The 21,945-nt window shown below is 48.5% G+C and overlaps 1 protein-coding gene across 2 annotated transcripts in view; it reads right to left on the reverse strand.

Annotated features, from left to right (window-relative positions):
* LOC129820880 (partitioning defective 3 homolog B-like) overlaps window positions 1-21,945 on the reverse strand; it is a 543,694-nt gene that overhangs the window by 289,932 nt on the left and 231,817 nt on the right. For both annotated transcript variants that reach the window (XM_055877951.1, XM_055877952.1), the window contains exons 7-8: window positions 17,754-17,879; window positions 3,291-3,697 (exon numbers count right to left, since the gene is read on the reverse strand). In XM_055877951.1, the coding sequence (XP_055733926.1) occupies window positions 3,291-3,697; window positions 17,754-17,879 (533 nt within the window). The remainder of the gene's footprint in view (window positions 1-3,290; window positions 3,698-17,753; window positions 17,880-21,945) is intronic.

The following is a 21,945-nucleotide window of genomic DNA, read 5'->3' on the forward strand; positions in this document are numbered from 1 at the left end:
AACCCCAGCCCCTAGACCTGATATAACCCCAGCCCCTAGACCTGATATAACCCCAGCCCCTAGACCTGATATAACCCCAGCCCCTAGACCTGATATAACCCCAGCCCCTAGACCTGATATAACCCCAGCCCCTAGACCTGCAATATAACCCCAGCCCCTAAACCTGATATAACCCCAGCCCCTAGACCTGCTATAACCCCAGCCCCTAGACCTGCTATAACCCCAGCCCCTAGACCTGATATAACCCCAGCCCCTAGACCTGATATAACCCCAGCCCCTAGACCTGTGAAATAACCCCAGCCCCTACACCTGATATAACCCCAGCCCCTAGACCTGATATAACCCCAGCCCCTAGACCTAATATAACCCCAGCCCCTAGACCTGCAATATAACCCCAGCCCCTAGACCTGTGATATAACCCCAGCCCCTGTGATATGCCCTCAGCCTCCAGCCCAGTGAAATGCATCGGCTCTTAGTCCCCTTGGCCCTGCGACAGGATGTGCACCTTCATTGTGATATGACCTGGCTTGACCCTGCCACGCTGATATATGTTGCATCATGAGGTTATCGCGAGTGACGAGGGCATCTAGGAGGTTATCGCGAGTGACGAGGGCGTCTAGGAGGTTATCGCGAGTGACGAGGGCGTCTAGGTTATCGCGAGTGACGAGGGCGTCTAGGAGGTTAACGCGAGTGATGAGGGCGTCTAGGAGGTTATCGCGAGTGATGCGGGCGTCTAGGAGGTTATCGCGAGTGATGAGGGCATCTAGGAGGTTATCGCGAGTGACGAGGGCGTCTAGGAGGTTATCGCGAGTGATGAGGGTGTCTAGGAGGTTATCGGGAGTGATGAGGGGGTCTAGGAGGTTATCGGGAGTGATGAGGGCGTCTAGGAGGTTATCGCGAGTGATGAGGGGGTCTAGGAGGTTATCGCGAGTGATGAGGGGGTCTAGGAGGTTATCACGAGTGATGAGGGCGTCTAGGAGGTTATCGGGAGTGATGAGGGCATCTAGGAGGTTATCGGGAGTGATGAGGGCGTCTAGGAGGTCATCGGGAGTGATGAGGGCATCTAGGAGGTTATCGCGAGTGACGAGGGCGTCTAGGAGGTCATCGGGAGTGATGAGGGCGTCTAGGAGGTCATCGCGAGTGACGAGGGCGTCTAGGAGGTCATCGCGAGTGACGAGGGCGTCTAGGAGGTCATCGCGAGTGACGAGGGCGTCTAGGAGGTCATCGCGAGTGACGAGGGCGTCTAGGAGGTTATCACGAGTGATGAGGGCATCTAGGAGGTTATCGCGAGTGATGAGGGCATCTAGGAGGTTATCACGAGTGATGAGGGCATCTAGGAGGTTATCGCGAGTGATGAGGGCATCTAGGAGGTTATCGGGAGTGATGAGGGCGTCTAGGAGGTCATCGGGATATGTGACATAAAGCTCTTATCAGGGATTCAATGATGTCATGCTGATTCACTGGCAGGAGGTAACACCTGTTTTGTGTGTGTGTGTGTGTGTGTGTGTGTGTGTGTGTGTGTGTGTGTGTGTGTGTGTGTGTGAGTGCGCGCGCACGTGCGTGCGTGCGTGCGTGTGACTATCAGGATAGATTTAAACCCACATAAGGCTCCGTCTCCTGGTGTGACAGGGAGGGATCAGGTGAGGGTCAGGAGGAGAGATAGAAGACAGACATGAAAAGAAGATGATCCTTAGACAGGAGGAGAGGAGGGGGAGGGGGAGAGGAGGAGAGGAGAGGAGAGGAGGAGAGGATGAGATGAGGGGGAGAGGAGAGGAGGAGAGGAGAGGAGGGGGAGAGGAGAGGAGGAGAGGATGAGATGAGGGGGAGAGGAGAGGAGGAGAGGATGAGATGAGGGGGGAGAGGAGTGGATGAGAGGATGAGATGAGGGGGAGAGGAGAGGAGGAGAGGATGAGATGAGGGGGAGAGGAGAGGAGGAGAGGATGAGATGAGGGGGGAGAGGAGTGGATGAGAGGATGAGATGAGGGGGGAGATGAGGAGAGGAGGAGGAGGGGGAGAGGAGTGGATGAGAGAGGAGAAGAGGGGTGGTCACTAAAGGAAAAGCAGCATGCTGAGGCTGACTGAAAATAGACACAATCAGCACAATGCACGTGCGTGCGTGCGTGCGTGGTGTGTGTGTGTGTGTGTGTGTGTGTGTGTGTGTGTGTGTGTGTGTGTGTGTGTGTGTGTGTGTGTGTGCGTGCGTGTGTGTGAGAGAGAGGCAGACAGACATGAGCCTGGCATCGACAGCCGAGTCTTGGGCAGTGTGATTCTGTTTTATGTTGGTCATTTAGCAAAACCATTTTAGTGTCAGTCAGCAGTTCTCTCTGCTTTCAGCAATGAATTCATATCACCTAGCTACAGCTGGATCAATACAAAACTGAACGGAAATCACTACTTCATACAGCCAGCTGTCTAACTAGTGTTGTGAAATCATGACCTCATCCTGCCAGCTGTCTAAATAGTGGGGTGAAATCATGACCTCACCCTGCCAGCTGTCTAACTAGTGGGGTGAGATCACTACCTCATCAAGCCAGCTGCCTCCTCATCCCATCCCACATCACCCCTCCTCATCCCTCCTCCCCATCTCTCCCCCCCCCCCCCTCCTCATACCTCCCCATTCCACATCACCCCTCCTCCTCCCCCTCCTCATACCTCCTCCCCATCCCCATCATCCCTCCTCCTCCCCATCCCCATCATCCCTCCTCCTCCCTCTCCCCATCATCCCTCCACCTCCCCATCATCCCTCCTCCTCCCCATCCCCATCATCCCTCCTCCTCCCCATCCCCATCATCCCTCATCATCCCTCCTCCCCATCCCCATCATCCCTCCTCCTCCCCATCATCCCTCCTCCTCCCCATCCCCATCATCCCTCCTCCTCCCCATCATCCCTCCTCCTCCCCATCATCCCTCCCCCTCCCCATCATCCCTCCTCCTCCCCATCCTCCCTCCTCCTCCCCATCATCCCTCCCCCTCCCCATCATCCCTCCTCCTCCCCATCCCCATCATCCCTCCTCCTCCCCATCCCCATCATCCCTCCTCCTCCCCATCCCTTCTCATCCCTCCTCCCCATCCCCATCATCCCTCCTCCTCCCCATCCCCATCATCCCTCCTCCTCCCCATCCCCATCATCCCTCCCCCTCCCCATCATCCCTCCTCCTCCCCATCCCCATCATCCCTCCTCCTCCCCATCATCCCTCCTCCTCCCCATCCCTCCTCATCCCTCCTCCCCATCCCCATCATCCCTCCTCCTCCTCCTCTTCCTCCCCCTCCCCCTCCTCCTCCCTCCTTACCTTTCTTTAAATCGATCTTCAGTCTCTTCCCTCCCTTCTTGCTGGTGAAGCCCACCAGGGTAGAGAAGGTGGGACTCCTCTTCAGGAGCGGGCTGTCACTCTTCTCCTTGGGGACAGGGGATAGGCTGACGGGGACAGGGTGGGCGAGATGGGGGGATCCCATTGGTCGGCCCTCTAGACTGCTGCTGTCCTCAGCCATTCGGGCAGTAGGAGAGTCAGAGGGCTTAAAGGCGGGTTTGATTGAAAGAGGCTCCTTAGAGGCAGTCTTGGTTGTGGCTTTGGGACTGCCTGATTGGTTGAGGAGCTGACCAATCAGGCTCTTCTCGTACCTCTCCCTGTTAGGGACAGGAACTACTTCCAGACGCACCATGGGGGACCGCATAGCATAACGGAACACTTCCTGTGCCCTAGGGAGAACACACCACTCAGAAATGGCAGGCAACCATACTACTGACAACAACATATGGCACAATAGGACAAATCCTTCCAGCACGACTCAAGACTGCCTGCATGACTCAGACTTCCTGCATTACTCAGACTTCCTGCATTACTCAGACTGCCTGCATTACTCAGACCATTACTCAGACTTCCTGCATTACTCAGACTGCCTGCATTACTCAGACCATTACTCAGACTGCCTGCATTACTCACGACTTCCTGCATTACTCAAGACTTCCTGCATTACTCAGACTTCCTGCATTACTCAGACCATTACTCAGACTTCCTGCATTACTCAAGACTTCCTGCATTACTCAGACTTCCTGCATTACTCAGACCATTACTCAGACTTCCTGCATTACTCAGACTGCCTGCATTACTCAGACTGCCTGCAATAATCAGACTTCCTGCATTACTCAGACTTCCTGCATTACTCAGACTGCCTGCATTACTCAGACCATTACTCAGACTTCCTGCATTACTCAGACTGCCTGCATTACTCAGACAATTACTCAGACTGCCTGCATTACTCACAACTTCCTGCATTACTCAAGACTTCCTGCATTACTCAGACTTCCTGCATTACTCAGACCATTACTCAGACTTCCTGCATTACTCAGACTGCCTGCAATAATCAGACTTCCTGCATTACTCAGACTTCCTGCATTACTCAGACTGCCTGCATTACTCAGACCATTACTCAGACTTCCTGCATTACTCAGACTGCCTGCATTACTCAGACCATTACTCAGACTGCCTGCATTACTCACGACTTCCTGCATTACTCAAGACTTCCTGCATTACTCAGACTTCCTGCATTACTCAGACCATTACTCAGACTTCCTGCATTACTCAAGACTTCCTGCATTACTCAGACTTCCTGCATTACTCAGACTTCCTGCATTACTCAGACTTCCTGCATTACTCAAGACTTCCTGCATTACTCAGACTTCCTGCATTACTCAGACCATTACTCAGACCATTACTCAGACCATTACTCAGACTTCCTGCATTACTCAGACTGCCTGCATTACTCAGACTTCCTGCATTACTCAGACTTCCTGCATTACTCAGACTTACTGCATTACTCAGACCATTACTCAGACTTCCTGCATTACTCAAGACTTCCTGCATTACTCAGACCATTACTCAGACTTCCTGCATTACTCAAGACTTCCTGCATTACTCAGACTTCCTGCATTACTCAGACTTCCTGCATTACTCAGACTTCCTGCATTACTCACGACGTCCTGCATTACTCAGACCATTACTCAGACTTCCTGCATTACTCAATACGTCCTGCATTACTCAAGACTTCCTGCATTACTCAAGACTTCCTGCATTACTCAAGACTTCCTGCATTACTCAAGACTTCCTGCATTACTCAAGACTTCCTGCATTACTCAAGACTTCCTGCATTACTCAAGACTTCCTGCATTACTCAAGACTTCCTGCATTACTCAGACTTCCTGCATTACTCAGACTTCCTGCATTACTCAGACTTCCTGCATTACTCAGACTTCCTGCATTACTCAAGACTTCCTGCATTACTCAAGACTTCCTGCATTACTCAAGACTTCCTGCATTACTCAAGACTTCCTGCATTACTCAAGACTTCCTGCATTACTCACGACTTCCTGCATTACTCAAGACTTCCTGCATTACTCAGACCATTACTCAGACTTCCTGCATTACTCACGACTTCCTGCATTACTCACGACTTCCTGCATTACTCACGACTTCCTGCATTACTCACGACTTCCTGCATTACTCACGACTTCCTGCATTACTCACGACTTCCTGCATTACTCACGACTTCCTGCATTACTCACGACTTCCTGCATTACTCACGACTTCCTGCATTACTCACGACTTCCTGCATTACTCACGACTTCCTGCATTACTCACGACTTCCTGCATTACTCACGACTTCCTGCATTACTCACGACTTCCTGCATTACTCAAGACTTCCTGCATTACTCAAGACTTCCTGCATTACTCAAGACTTCCTGCATTACTCAAGACTTCCTGCATTACTCAAGACTTCCTGCATTACTCAAGACTTCCTGCATTACTCAAGACTTCCTACATTACTCAAGACTTCCTACATTACTCAAGACGTCCTGCATTACTCAAGACGTCCTGCATTACTCAAGACTTCCTGCATTACTCACGACTTCCTGCATTACTCACGACTTCCTGCATTACTCACGACTTCCTGCATTACTCACGACTTCCTGCATTACTCACGACTTCCTGCATTACTCACGACTTCATGCATTACTCACGACTTCCTGCATTACTCAAGACTTCCTGCATTACTCACGACTTCCTGCATTACTCACGACTTCCTGCATTACTCAAGACTTCCTGCATTACTCAAGACTTCCTGCATTACTCAGACGTCCTGCATTACTCACGACTTCCTGCATTACTCAAGACTTCCTGCATTACTCAAGACTTCCTGCATTATTCAGACCATTACTCAGACTTCCTGCATTACTCAGACATCCTGCATTACTCAAGACTTCCTGCATTTCTCAAGACTTCCTGCATTACTCAAGACTTCCTGCATTACTCAAGACTTCATGCATTACTCAGACTTCCTGCATTACTCAAGAATTCCTGCATTACTCAAGAATTCCTGCATTACTCAAGACTTCCTGCATTACTCACAACTTCCTGCATTACTCAAGACTTCCTGCATTACTCAAGACTTCCTGCATTACTCAAGACTTCCTGCATTACTCAAGACTTCCTGCATTACTCAGACCATTACTCAGACTTTCTGCATTACTCAATACTTCCTGCATTACTCAAAACTTCCTGCATTACTCAAGACTTCCTGCATTACTTAGACCATTACTCAAGACTTCCTGCATTACTCAAGACTTCCTGCATTACTCAGACCATTACTCAGACTTCCTGCATTACTCAAGACTTCCTGCATTACTCAAAACTTCCTGCATTACTCAAAACTTCCTGCATTACTTAGACCATTACTCAAGACTTCCTGCATTACTCAAGACTTCCTGCATTACTCAGACCATTACTCAGACTTCCTGCATTACTCAGACTGCCTACATTACTCAGACTTCCTGCATTACTCAGACTTCCCGCATTACTCAGACCATTACTCAGACTTCCTGCATTACTCAGACTTCCTGTATTACTCAGACTTCCTGCATTACTCAGACCATTACTCAGACTTCCTGCATTACTCAGACTGCCTGCATTACTCAGACTGCCTGCAATAATCAGACTTCCTGCATTACTCAGACTTCCTGCATTACTCAGACTGCCTGCATTACTCAGACCATTACTCAGACTTCCTGCATTACTCAGACTTCCTGCATTACTCAGACTTACTGCATTACTCAGACCATTACTCAGACTTCCTGCATTACTCAGACTTCCTGCATTACTCAGACCATTACTCAGACTTCCTGCATTACTCAAGACTTCCTGCATTACTCAGACTTCCTGCATTACTCAGACTTCCTGCATTACTCAGACTTCCTGCATTACTCACGACGTCCTGCATTACTCAGACCATTAATCAGACTTCCTGCATTACTCAATACGTCCTGCATTACTCACGACGTCCTGCATTAATCAGACCATTACTCATACTTCCTGCATTACTCAAGACTTCCTGCATTACTCAGACCATTACTCAAACTTCCGGCATTACTCAAGACGTCCTGCATTACTCACGACGTCCTGCATTACTCAAGACGTCCTGCATTACTCAAGACGTCCTGCATTACTCACGACGTCCTGCATTACTCACGACGTCCTGCATTACTCACGACGTCCTGCATTACTCACGACGTCCTGCATTACTCACGACGTCCTGCATTACTCACGACGTCCTGCATTACTCACGACGTCCTGCATTACTCACGACGTCCTGCATTACTCACGACGTCCTGCATTACTCACGACGTCCTGCATTACTCACGACGTCCTGCATTACTCACGACGTCCTGCATTACTCACGACGTCCTGCATTACTCACGACGTCCTGCATTACTCACGACGTCCTGCATTACTCAAGACGTCCTGCATTACTCAAGACGTCCTGCATTACTCAAGACGTCCTGCATTACTCAAGACGTCCTGCATTACTCAAGACGTCCTGCATTACTCAAGACGTCCTGCATTACTCAAGACGTCCTGCATTACTCAAGACGTCCTGCATTACTCAAGACGTCCTGCATTACTCAAGACGTCCTGCATTACTCAAGACGTCCTGCATTACTCAAGACGTCCTGCATTACTCAAGACGTCCTGCATTACTCAAGACGTCCTGCATTACTCAAGACGTCCTGCATTACTCAAGACGTCCTGCATTACTCAAGACTTCCTGCATTACTCACGACTTCCTGCATTACTCAAGACTTCCTGCATTACTCAAGACTTCCTGCATTATTCAGACCATTACTCAGACTTCCTGCATTACTCAGACATCCTGCATTACTCAAGACTTCCTGCATTTCTCAAGACTTCCTGCATTACTCAGACTTCCTGCATTACTCAAGACTTCCTGCATTACTCAGACTTCATGCATTACTCAAGAATTCCTGCATTACTCAAGACTTCCTGCATTACTCAAGACTTCCTGCATTACTCAAGACTTCCTGCATTACTCAAGACTTCCTGCATTACTCAAGACTTCCTGCATTACTCAAGACTTCCTGCATTACTCAGACTTCATGCATTACTCAGACTTCCTGCATTACTCAAGAATTCCTGCATTACTCAAGAATTCCTGCATTACTCAAGACTTCCTGCATTACTCACAACTTCCTGCATTACTCAAGACTTCCTGCATTACTCAAGACTTCCTGCATTACTCAAGACTTCCTGCATTACTCAAGACTTCCTGCATTACTCAAGACTTCCTGCATTACTCAAGACTTCCTGCATTACTCAAGACTTCCTGCATTACTCAAGACTTCCTGCATTACTCAGACCATTACTCAGACTTTCTGCATTACTCAATACTTCCTGCATTACTCAAAACTTCCTGCATTACTAAAGACTTCCTGCATTACTTAGACCATTACTCAAGACTTCCTGCATTACTCAAGACTTCCTGCATTACTCAGACCATTACTCAGACTTCCTGCATTACTCAAGACTTCCTGCATTACTCAAAACTTCCTGCATTACTCAAAACTTCCTGCATTACTTAGACCATTACTCAAGACTTCCTGCATTACTCAAGACTTCCTGCATTACTCAGACCATTACTCAGACTTCCTGCATTACTCAGACTGCCTACATTACTCAGACTTCCTGCATTACTCAGACTTCCCGCATTACTCAGACCATTACTCAGACTTCCTGCATTACTCAGACTTCCTGTATTACTCAGACTTCCTGCATTACTCAGACCATTACTCAGACTTCCTGCATTACTCAGACTGCCTGCATTACTCAGACTGCCTGCAATAATCAGACTTCCTGCATTACTCAGACTTCCTGCATTACTCAGACTTCCTGCATTACTCAGACCATTACTCAGACTTCCTGCATTACTCAGACTTCCTGCATTACTCAGACTTACTGCATTACTCAGACCATTACTCAGACTTCCTGCATTACTCAGACTTCCTGCATTACTCAGACTTCCTGCATTACTCAGACTTCCTGCATTACTCACGACGTCCTGCATTACTCAGACCATTAATCAGACTTCCTGCATTACTCAATACGTCCTGCATTACTCACGACGTCCTGCATTACTCAGACCATTACTCATACTTCCTGCATTACTCAAGACTTCCTGCATTACTCAGACCATTACTCAAACTTCCGGCATTACTCACGACGTCCTGCATTACTCACGACGTCCTGCATTACTCACGACGTCCTGCATTACTCAAGACGTCCTGCATTACTCAAGACGTCCTGCATTACTCAAGACGTCCTGCATTACTCAAGACGTCCTGCATTACTCAAGACGTCCTGCATTACTCAAGACGTCCTGCATTACTCAAGACGTCCTGCATTACTCAAGACGTCCTGCATTACTCAAGACGTCCTGCATTACTCAAGACGTCCTGCATTACTCAAGACGTCCTGCATTACTCAAGACGTCCTGCATTACTCAAGACGTCCTGCATTACTCAAGACGTCCTGCATTACTCAAGACGTCCTGCATTACTCAAGACGTCCTGCATTACTCAAGACGTCCTGCATTACTCAAGACGTCCTGCATTACTCAAGACGTCCTGCATTACTCAAGACGTCCTGCATTACTCAAGACGTCCTGCATTACTCAAGACGTCCTGCATTACTCAAGACGTCCTGCATTACTCAAGACGTCCTGCATTACTCAAGACGTCCTGCATTACTCAAGACGTCCTGCATTACTCAAGACGTCCTGCATTACTCAAGACGTCCTGCATTACTCAAGACGTCCTGCATTACTCAAGACGTCCTGCATTACTCAAGACGTCCTGCATTACTCAAGACGTCCTGCATTACTCAAGACGTCCTGCATTACTCAAGACGTCCTGCATTACTCAAGACGTCCTGCATTACTCAAGACGTCCTGCATTACTCAAGACGTCCTGCATTACTCAAGACGTCCTGCATTACTCAAGACGTCCTGCATTACTCAAGACTTCCTGCATTACTCAGACCATTACTCAGACTTCCTGCATTACTCACGACTTCCTGCATTACTCACGACTTCCTGCATTACTCACGACTTCCTGCATTACTCACGACTTCCTGCATTACTCACGACTTCCTGCATTACTCACGACTTCCTGCATTACTCACGACTTCCTGCATTACTCACGACTTCCTGCATTACTCACGACTTCCTGCATTACTCACGACTTCCTGCATTACTCACGACTTCCTGCATTACTCAAGACTTCCTGCATTACTCAAGACTTCCTGCATTACTCAAGACTTCCTGCATTACTCAAGACTTCCTGCATTACTCAAGACTTCCTGCATTACTCAAGACTTCCTGCATTACTCAAGACTTCCTGCATTACTCAAGACTTCCTGCATTACTCAAGACTTCCTGCATTACTCAAGACTTCCTGCATTACTCAAGACTTCCTGCATTATTCAGACCATTACTCAGACTTCCTGCATTACTCAGACATCCTGCATTACTCAAGACTTCCTGCATTTCTCAAGACTTCCTGCATTACTCAGACTTCCTGCATTACTCAAGACTTCCTGCATTACTCAGACTTCATGCATTACTCAAGAATTCCTGCATTACTCAAGACTTCCTGCATTACTCAAGACTTCCTGCATTACTCAAGACTTCCTGCATTACTCAAGACTTCCTGCATTACTCAAGACTTCCTGCATTACTCAAGACTTCCTGCATTACTCAAGACTTCCTGCATTACTCAAGACTTCCTGCATTACTCAAGACTTCCTGCATTACTCAGACCAATACTCAGACTTCCTGCATTACTCAATACTTCCTGCATTACTCAAAACTTCCTGCATTACTCAAGACTTCCTGCATTACTCAGACCATTACTCAGACTTCCTGCATTACTCAGACTGCCTGCATTACTCAGACCATTACTCAGACTGCCTGCATTACTCACGACTTCCTGCATTACTCAAGACTTCCTGCATTACTCAGACTTCCTGCATTACTCAGACCATTACTCAGACTTCCTGCATTACTCAAGACTTCCTGCATTACTCAGACTTCCTGCATTACTCAGACCATTACTCAGACTTCCTGCATTACTCAAGACTTCCTGCATTACTCAGACTTCCTGCATTACTCAGACTTCCTGCATTACTCAAGACTTCCTGCATTACTCAGACTTCCTGCATTACTCAGACCATTACTCAGACCATTACTCAGACTTCCTGCATTACTCAGACTGCCTGCATTACTCAGACTGCCTGCATTACTCAGACTTCCTGCATTACTCAGACTTACTGCATTATTCAGACCATTACTCAGACTTCCTGCATTACTCAGACTTCCTGCATTACTCAGACCATTACTCAGACTTCCTGCATTACTCAAGACTTCCTGCATTACTCAGACTTCCTGCATTACTCAGACTTCCTGCATTACTCAGACTTCCTGCATTACTCAGACTTCCTGCATTACTCACGACGTCCTGCATTACTCAGACCATTACTCAGACTTCCTGCATTACTCAATACGTCCTGCATTACTCACGACGTCCTGCATTACTCAGACCATTAATCATACTTCCTGCATTACTCAAGACTTCCTGCATTACTCAGACCATTACTCAGACTTCCTGCATTACTCAAGATGTCCTGCATTACTCACGACGTCCTGCATTACTCAAGACGTCCTGCATTACTCACGACGTCCTGCATTACTCACGACGTCCTGCATTACTCACGACGTCCTGCATTACTCACGACGTCCTGCATTACTCACGACGTCCTGCATTACTCACGACGTCCTGCATTACTCACGACGTCCTGCATTACTCACGACGTCCTGCATTACTCACGACGTCCTGCATTACTCACGACGTCCTGCATTACTCAAGACGTCCTGCATTACTCAAGACGTCCTGCATTACTCAAGACGTCCTGCATTACTCAAGACGTCCTGCATTACTCAAGACGTCCTGCATTACTCAAGACGTCCTGCATTACTCAAGACGTCCTGCATTACTCAAGACGTCCTGCATTACTCAAGACGTCCTGCATTACTCAAGACGTCCTGCATTACTCAAGACGTCCTGCATTACTCAAGACGTCCTGCATTACTCAAGACGTCCTGCATTACTCAAGACGTCCTGCATTACTCAAGACTTCCTGCATTACTCAGACCATTACTCAGACTTCCTGCATTACTCACGACTTCCTGCATTACTCACGACTTCCTGCATTACTCACGACTTCCTGCATTACTCACGACTTCCTGCATTACTCACGACTTCCTGCATTACTCACGACTTCCTGCATTACTCACGACTTCCTGCATTACTCACGACTTCCTGCATTACTCACGACTTCCTGCATTACTCACGACTTCCTGCATTACTCACGACTTCCTGCATTACTCACGACTTCCTGCATTACTCACGACTTCCTGCATTACTCAAGACTTCCTGCATTACTCAAGACTTCCTGCATTACTCAAGACTTCCTGCATTACTCAAGACTTCCTGCATTACTCAAGACTTCCTGCATTACTCAAGACTTCCTGCATTACTCAAGACTTCCTGCATTACTCAAGACTTCCTGCATTACTCAAGACTTCCTGCATTATTCAGACCATTACTCAGACTTCCTGCATTACTCAGACATCCTGCATTACTCAAGACTTCCTGCATTTCTCAAGACTTCCTGCATTACTCAGACTTCCTGCATTACTCAAGACTTCCTGCATTACTCAGACTTCATGCATTACTCAAGAATTCCTGCATTACTCAAGACTTCCTGCATTACTCAAGACTTCCTGCATTACTCAAGACTTCCTGCATTACTCAAGACTTCCTGCATTACTCAAGACTTCCTGCATTACTCAAGACTTCCTGCATTACTCAAGACTTCCTGCATTACTCAAGACTTCCTGCATTACTCAAGACTTCCTGCATTACTCAGACCAATACTCAGACTTCCTGCATTACTCAATACTTCCTGCATTACTCAAAACTTCCTGCATTACTCAAGACTTCCTGCATTACTCAGACCATTACTCAGACTTCCTGCATTACTCAGACTGCCTGCATTACTCAGACCATTACTCAGACTGCCTGCATTACTCACGACTTCCTGCATTACTCAAGACTTCCTGCATTACTCAGACTTCCTGCATTACTCAGACCATTACTCAGACTTCCTGCATTACTCAAGACTTCCTGCATTACTCAGACTTCCTGCATTACTCAGACCATTACTCAGACTTCCTGCATTACTCAAGACTTCCTGCATTACTCAGACTTCCTGCATTACTCAGACTTCCTGCATTACTCAAGACTTCCTGCATTACTCAGACTTCCTGCATTACTCAGACCATTACTCAGACCATTACTCAGACTTCCTGCATTACTCAGACTGCCTGCATTACTCAGACTGCCTGCATTACTCAGACTTCCTGCATTACTCAGACTTACTGCATTATTCAGACCATTACTCAGACTTCCTGCATTACTCAGACTTCCTGCATTACTCAGACCATTACTCAGACTTCCTGCATTACTCAAGACTTCCTGCATTACTCAGACTTCCTGCATTACTCAGACTTCCTGCATTACTCAGACTTCCTGCATTACTCAGACTTCCTGCATTACTCACGACGTCCTGCATTACTCAGACCATTACTCAGACTTCCTGCATTACTCAATACGTCCTGCATTACTCACGACGTCCTGCATTACTCAGACCATTACTCATACTTCCTGCATTACTCAAGACTTCCTGCATTACTCAGACCATTACTCAGACTTCCTGCATTACTCAAGATGTCCTGCATTACTCACGACGTCCTGCATTACTCAAGACTTCCTGCATTACTCACGACGTCCTGCATTACTCACGACGTCCTGCATTACTCACGACGTCCTGCATTACTCACGACGTCCTGCATTACTCACGACGTCCTGCATTACTCACGACGTCCTGCATTACTCACGACGTCCTGCATTACTCACGACGTCCTGCATTACTCACGACGTCCTGCATTACTCACGACGTCCTGCATTACTCAAGACGTCCTGCATTACTCAAGACGTCCTGCATTACTCAAGACGTCCTGCATTACTCAAGACGTCCTGCATTACTCAAGACGTCCTGCATTACTCAAGACGTCCTGCATTACTCAAGACGTCCTGCATTACTCAAGACGTCCTGCATTACTCAAGACGTCCTGCATTACTCAAGACGTCCTGCATTACTCACGACTTCCTGCATTACTCAGACTTCCTGCATTACTCAGACTTCCTGCATTACTCACGACTTCCTGCATTACTCACGACTTCCTGCATTACTCAAAACGTCCTGCATTACTCAGACTTCCTGCATTACTCAGACTTCCTGCATTACTCAAGACTTCCTGCATTACTCAGACTTCCTGCATTACTCAAGACTTCCTGCATTACTCAAGACTTCCTGCATTACTCAAGACTTCCTGCATTACTCAAGACTTCCTGCATTACTCAAGACTTCCTGCATTACTCAAGACTTCCTGCATTACTCAAGACTTCCTGCATTACTCAAGACTTCCTGCATTACTCAAGACATTCATTACTCAGACTTCCTGCATTACTCAGACTTCCTGCATTACTCAGACTTCCTGCATTACTCAGACTTCCTGCATTACTCACAACTTCCTGCATTACTCAGACTTCCTGCATTACTCAGACTTCCTGCATTACTCAGACTTCCTGCATTACTCAGACTTCCTGCATTACTCACGACTTCCTGCATTACTCAGACTTCCTGCATTACTCAGACCATTACTCAGACTTCCTGCATTACTCCAGACTTCCTGCATTACTAAGACTTCCTGCATTACTCAAGACATTCATTACTCAGACTTCCTGCATTACTCAGACTTCCTGCATTACTCAGACTTCCTGCATTACTCACGACTTCCTGCATTACTCAGACTTCCTGCATTACTCAGACCATTACTCAGACTTCCTGCATTACTCCAGACTTCCTGCATTACTCAGACTTCCTGCATTACTAAGACTTCCTGCATTACTCCAGACTTCCTGCATTACTCCAGACTTCCTGCATTACTCTTGTATTGAAGTCAATGGGAGATCTGGATACAATGATATGAACGAATGTATAGACCAAGTTAAGGTTCAGCTCTTATATGCAGAACTCTCTTAGATGTCCCTATGGCATTCGGTGAACAGGACATCTCTGTCAAAGTGACGAACACAATTAGTAATACTTTCACGTAGCCGGCGAGACTAAATGACTCATCAAAAATAGTTTTGCTGGTATGGGCTAAATGAGTGACTATCAGTGACTGACGTAACGAGAGAAAAACACATTTCTACTATTAAAAGTATGTTTGTACAGTGTAATCAGAAAGTATTCAGACCCCTTGACTTTTTCCACATTTTGTTACGTTACAGCCTTATTCTAAAATGGATTAAATAGTTTCCCCCCCCCCCCCCCCCCCTCCCACATCAATCTACACACAATACCCCATAATGACAAAGGTTCCTCTCTAGGTTTCTTTCTAGGTTCTGGCCTTTCTAGGGAGTTTTTCCTAGCCACCGTGCTTCTACACCTGCATTGCTTGCTGTTTTGGGGTTTTAGGCTGGGTTTCTGTACAGCACTTTAAGATATCAGCTGATGTAAGAAGGGCTTTATCAATACATTTGATTTGATTTGAAAGCAAACTTTTTTCTTTCTTTTTTACAATTTCTTTTGCAAATTTATATGACGTATTCAGACCCTTTACTCAGTACTTTGTTGAAACACCTTTGGCAGCGATTACAGCATTGAGTCTTCTTGGGTATGACGCTACAAGCTTGGCACACCTGTATTTGGGGAGTTTCTCCCATTCTTCTCTGCAGATCCTCTCAAGCTCTGTCAGGTTGGACGGGAAGCATCGCTGCACAGCTATTTTCAGGTCTCTTCGGTCGGGTTCAAGTCCGGGCTCTGGCTGGGCCACTCAAGAACATTCAGAGACTTGTCCCGAAGCCGCTCCTGTGTTGTCTTGGCTGTGTGCTTAGGGTCGTTGTCCTGTTGGAAGGTGAACATTCGCCCCAGTCTGAGGTCCTGAGCGCTTTGGAGCAGGTTTTTCATCAAGGACCTCTCTGTACTTTACTCTGTTCATCTTTGCCTCGATCCTGACTAGTCTCCCAGTCTGTACAGCTGAAAAACATCCCCACAGCATGATGCTGCCACCACCATGCTTTATCAGAGGGATTTTTATTTATTTATTTCATTTAACCTTCATTTAACAAGGCAAATCAGTTAAGAACAAATTCTTATTTACAATTACGGTCTACACCGGCCAAACCCAGATGACACTGGGCTAATTGTGCGCCGCCCTCTGGGACTCCCAATCACGGCCGGATGTGATACAGCCTGGATTCAAACCAGGGACTGTAGCGACGCCTCTTGTCCTGAGATGCAGTGTCTTAGACTACTGCGCCACTCAGGAGTCCTGGTGCCAGGTTTCCTCCAGACGTGACGCTTGGCATTCAGGCCAAAGAGTTCAATCTTGGTTTCATCAAACCAGAGAGTCTTGTTTCTCATGGTCTAAGAGTCTTTAGGTGCCTTTCGGCAAACTCCAAGCGGGCTGTCATGTACCTTTTCCTGAGGAGTGGCTTTCGTCTGGCCACTCTACCATAAAGCCCTGATTGGTGGAGTGCTGCAGAGATGTTTGTCCTTCTGGAAGGTTCTCCCATCTCTACAGAGGAACTCTAGAGCTCTGTCAGAGTGACCATCGGGCCCTTCTCCCCTGATTGCTCAGTTTGGCCGGGCGGCAGCTATAGGAAGAGTCTTGGTGGTTCCAAACTTCTTTCATTTAAGAATGATGGAGTCCGCTGTGTTGTTGGGGACCGTCAATGCTGCAGAATTATTTTCCCCAGATCTGTGCCTTGACAAAATCCTGTATCAGAGCTCTACGGCCATTTCCTTCGACCTCATGGCTTGGTTTTTACTCTGACATGAGCTGTCAACTGTGGGACCTTATATAGACAGATGTGTACCTGTCCAAAATCATGTCCAATCAATTGAATTTACCACAGGTGGACTCCAATCAAGTTGTAGAAACATCTCAAGGATGATCAATGGAAACATGGGGAGGGGGGCTACAAAAGGGGGGCCGCAGCCACTTGATGCCTTAAACAAGAGAAACTGCATCTGATAACAGCTATGACACAAGCCAGGCAGTGTTGAGAAAGGGAGAGAGGTGTGTGCTAAGGGGGATAAGAACACCATAAACCCAGCTCAACAACAGGGGGCCACAAAGGGGGCCACACAAAGGGGGGCACACAAAGGGGGGCCACACAAAGGCCCCTGCCTTTGGAATCAGAGAGCGGAGCTACTTACTGGGTAAAGGATTTGTCCATTAACTCTGTATCATTGATTTTAACAATGCACTCGTCGTCCTGGAAGATCCCCTCTCGCTTAGAACGACTGTTCTCCTCCACACCACGAATGTGCAGGCCCAGAGCCCTGTAGAGAGAGAGAGAGAGAGAGAGAGAGAGAGAGAGAGAGAGAGAGAGGACAGGAAAAACCTTCACATTAGACCACAAACAGCAACATAATGGAGCGAAGATAAAAATGTTTCCACACAGGTTATCGACAAAGAAACATCTCAACAAAAGCTGCAAAATCCCTCAGAAACACAGAGAGAAGGACAGAGATGTAGCTCCCAGACAGATAAAGAGATTCACTCAGTGTCCTCCCTCTCCCTCAGTAGCCTCCCTCTCCCTCAGTGTCCTCCCTCTCGCTCAGTGTCCTCCCTCTCCCTCAGTGTCCTCCCTCTCCCTCAGTGTCCTCCCTCTCCCTCAGTGTCCTCCCTCTCGCTCAGTGTCATCCCTCTCGCTCAGTATCCTCCCTCTCGCTCAGTATCCTCCCTCTAGCTCAGTATCCTCCCTCTCGCTCGGTGTCCTCTCTCTCTGTCCTCTCTCTCTCTGTCCTCTCTCTCTCTGTCCTCCCTCTCACTCAGTGTCCTCTCTCTCTCTCTGTCCTCTCTCTCTCTGTCCTCTCTCTCTCTGTTCTCTCTCTCTCTGTCCTCCCTCTCACTCAGTGTCCTCTCTCTCTCTCTGTCCTCTCTCTCTCTGTCCTCCCTCTCTCTGTCCTCCCTCTCACTCAGTGTCCTCTCTCTCTCTCTGTCCTCTCTCTCTCTGTCCTCTCTCTCTCTGTCCTCCCTCTCACTCAGTGTCCTCTCTCTCTCTCTGTCCTCTCTCTCACTCAGTGTCCTCTCTCTCTCTCTGTCCTCTCTCTCTCTGTTCTCTCTCTCTCTCTCTGTCCTCCCTCTCACTCAGTGTCCTCTCTCTCTCTCTGTCCTCTCTCTCTCTGTCCTCCCTCTCACTCAGTGTCCTCTCTCTCTCTGTCCTCTCTCTCTCTGTCCTCTCTCTCTCTGTCCTCCCTCTCACTCAGTGTCCTCTCTCTCTCTCTGTCTGTCCTCTCTCTCACTCAGTGTCCTCTCTCTCTCTCTGTCCTCTCTCTCTATGTTCTCTCTCTCTCTGTCCTCCCTCTCACTCAGTGTCCTCTCTCTCTCTCTGTTCTCTCTCTCTCTGTCCTCCCTCTCACTCAGTGTCCTCTCTCTCTCTCTGTCCTCTCTCTCACTAAGTGTCCTCTCTCTCTCTCTGTCCTCTCTCTCTCTGTTCTCTCTCTCTCTGTCCTCCCTCTCACTCAGTGTCCTCTCTCTCTCTCTGTCCTCTCTCTCTGTTCTCTCTCTCTCTGTCCTCCCTCTCACTCAGTGTCCTCTCTCTCTCTGTCCTCTCTCTCTGTCCTCTCTCTCTCTCTCTCTCTCTCTCTCTCTCTCTCTCTCTCTCTCTCTCTCTCGCTGTCTCCTCTCTCTCTGTGTCCTCTCTCTGTCCTCACGCTCAACACACCAACACCACTACAATAACACATTTACATTCAGTGGAAACATGACCTCTCGCTCTGGCGACTGGCTGGCACAGATAAACAGATAAACAGATAAAGGGTATGAGCCAGGAGTGAAGTTAGAAACGGGGAGAATGGAAATAGAAGCCCAGTGCATCCTACCCACAAGACGAATCCAATCTGTCTGCCTGACCACCCCGTACGATGGGCTTCGGATAAAGACATTTACTGAGACACAACGCCCTGGACATACTGTAACGCCCTGGACATACTGTAACGCCCTGGACATACTGTAACGCCCTGGACATACTGTAACGCCCTGGACATACTGTAACGCCCTGGACATACCGTAACGCCCTGGACATACTGTAACGCCCTGGACATACCGTAACGCCCTGGACATAATGTAACGCCCTGGACATAATGTAACGCCCTGGACAACGCCCTGGACATAGTGTAACGCCCTGGACATAATGTAACGCCCTGGACAACGCCCTGGACATAATGTAACGCCCTGGACATAATGTAACGCCCTGGACAACGCCCTGGACATAGTGTAACGCCCTGGACATAATGTAACGCCCTGGACATAATGTAACGCCCTGGACAACGCCCTGGACATACCGTAACGCCCTGGACATAATGTAACGCCCTGGACATACCGTAACGCCCTGGACATAATGTAACGCCCTGGACATAATGTAACGCCCTGGACATAATGTAACGCCCTGGACATAATGTAACGCCCTGGACATAATGTAACGCCCTGGACATAATGTAACGCCCTGGACATACCGTAACGCCCTGGACATACCGTAACGCCCTGGACATACTGTAACGCCCTGGACATAGTGTAACGCCCTGGACATACCGTAACGCCCTGGACAACGCCCTGGACATACTGTAACGCCCTGGACATACCGTAACGCCCTGGACATAGTGTAACGCCCTGGACATACCGTAACGCCCTGGACATAGTGTAACGCCCTGGACATACCGTAACGCCCTGGACATACTGTAACGCCCTGGACATACCGTAACGCCCTGGACATACTGTAACGCCCTGGACATACTGTAACGCCCTGGACATACCGTAACGCCCTGGACATAGTGTAACGCCCTGGACATACTGTAACGCCCTGGACATACCGTAACGCCCTGGACATAGTGTAACGCCCTGGACATAGCGTAACGCCCTGGACATAATGTAACGCCCTGGACAACGCCCTGGACATACTGTAACGCCCTGGACAACGCCCTGGACATAGTGTAACGCCCTGGACATAGTGTAACGCCCTGGACATACTGTAACGCCCTGGACATAGTGTAACGCCCTGGACATACTGTAACGCCCTGGACAACGCCCTGGACATACTGTAACGCCCTGGACAACGCCCTGGACATAGTGTAACGCCCTGGACATACCGTAACGCCCTGGACATACTGTAACGCCCTGGACATACTGTAACGCCCTGGACATACTGTAACGCCCTGGACATACCGTAACGCCCTGGACATACCGTAACGCCCTGGACATACCGTAACGCCCTGGACATAGTGTAACGCCCTGGACATAGTGTAACGCCCTGGACATACCGTAACGCCCCGGACATACCGTAACGCCCTGGACATAATGTAACGCCCTGGACATAGTGTAACGCCCTGGACATACCGTAACGCCCTGGACATACCGTAACGCCCTGGACATAGTGTAACGCCCTGGACATAGTGTAACGCCCTGGACATAATGTAACGCCCTGGACATAATGTAACGCCCTGGACATACCGTAACGCCCTGGACATACCGTAACGCCCTGGACATAGTGTAACGCCCTGGACATAGTGTAACGCCCTGGACATACCGTAACGCCCTGGACATACCGTAACGCCCTGGACATACTGTAACGCCCTGGACATAGTGTAACGCCCTGGACATAGTGTAACGCCCTGGACATACCGTAACGCCCCGGACATACCGTAACGCCCTGGACATAGTGTAACGCCCTGGACATACCGTAACGCCCTGGACATACCGTAACGCCCTGGACATACCGTAACGCCCTGGACATAGTGTAACGCCCTGGACATAGTGTAACGCCCTGGACATAATGTAACGCCCTGGACATAATGTAACGCCCTGGACATACCGTAACGCCCTGGACATACCGTAACGCCCTGGACATAGTGTAACGCCCTGGACATAGTGTAACGCCCTGGACATACCGTAACGCCCTGGACATACCGTAACGCCCTGGACATACTGTAACGCCCTGGACATAGTGTAACGCCCTGGACATACTGTAACGCCCTGGACATACCGTAACACCCTGGACATACCGTAACGCCCTGGACATAGTGTAACGCCCTGGACATAGTGTAACGCCCTGGACATACCGTAACACCCTGGACATACTGTAACGCCCTGGACATACCGTAACACCCTGGACATACTGTAACGCCCTGGACAACGCCCTGGACATACTGTAACACCCTGGACAACGCCCTGGACATACTGTAACGCCCTGGACATAATGTAACGCCCTGGACAACGCCCTGGACATACCGTAACACCCTGGACATAATGTAACGCCCTGGACAACGCCCTGGACATACTGTAACACCCTGGACATACTGTAACGCCCTGGACATACCGTAACACCCTGGACATACTGTAACGCCCTGG

Source organism: Salvelinus fontinalis, chromosome 23 (genome assembly GCF_029448725.1).
Source record: "Salvelinus fontinalis isolate EN_2023a chromosome 23, ASM2944872v1, whole genome shotgun sequence".
Lineage (NCBI taxonomy): Eukaryota > Metazoa > Chordata > Actinopteri > Salmoniformes > Salmonidae > Salvelinus > Salvelinus fontinalis.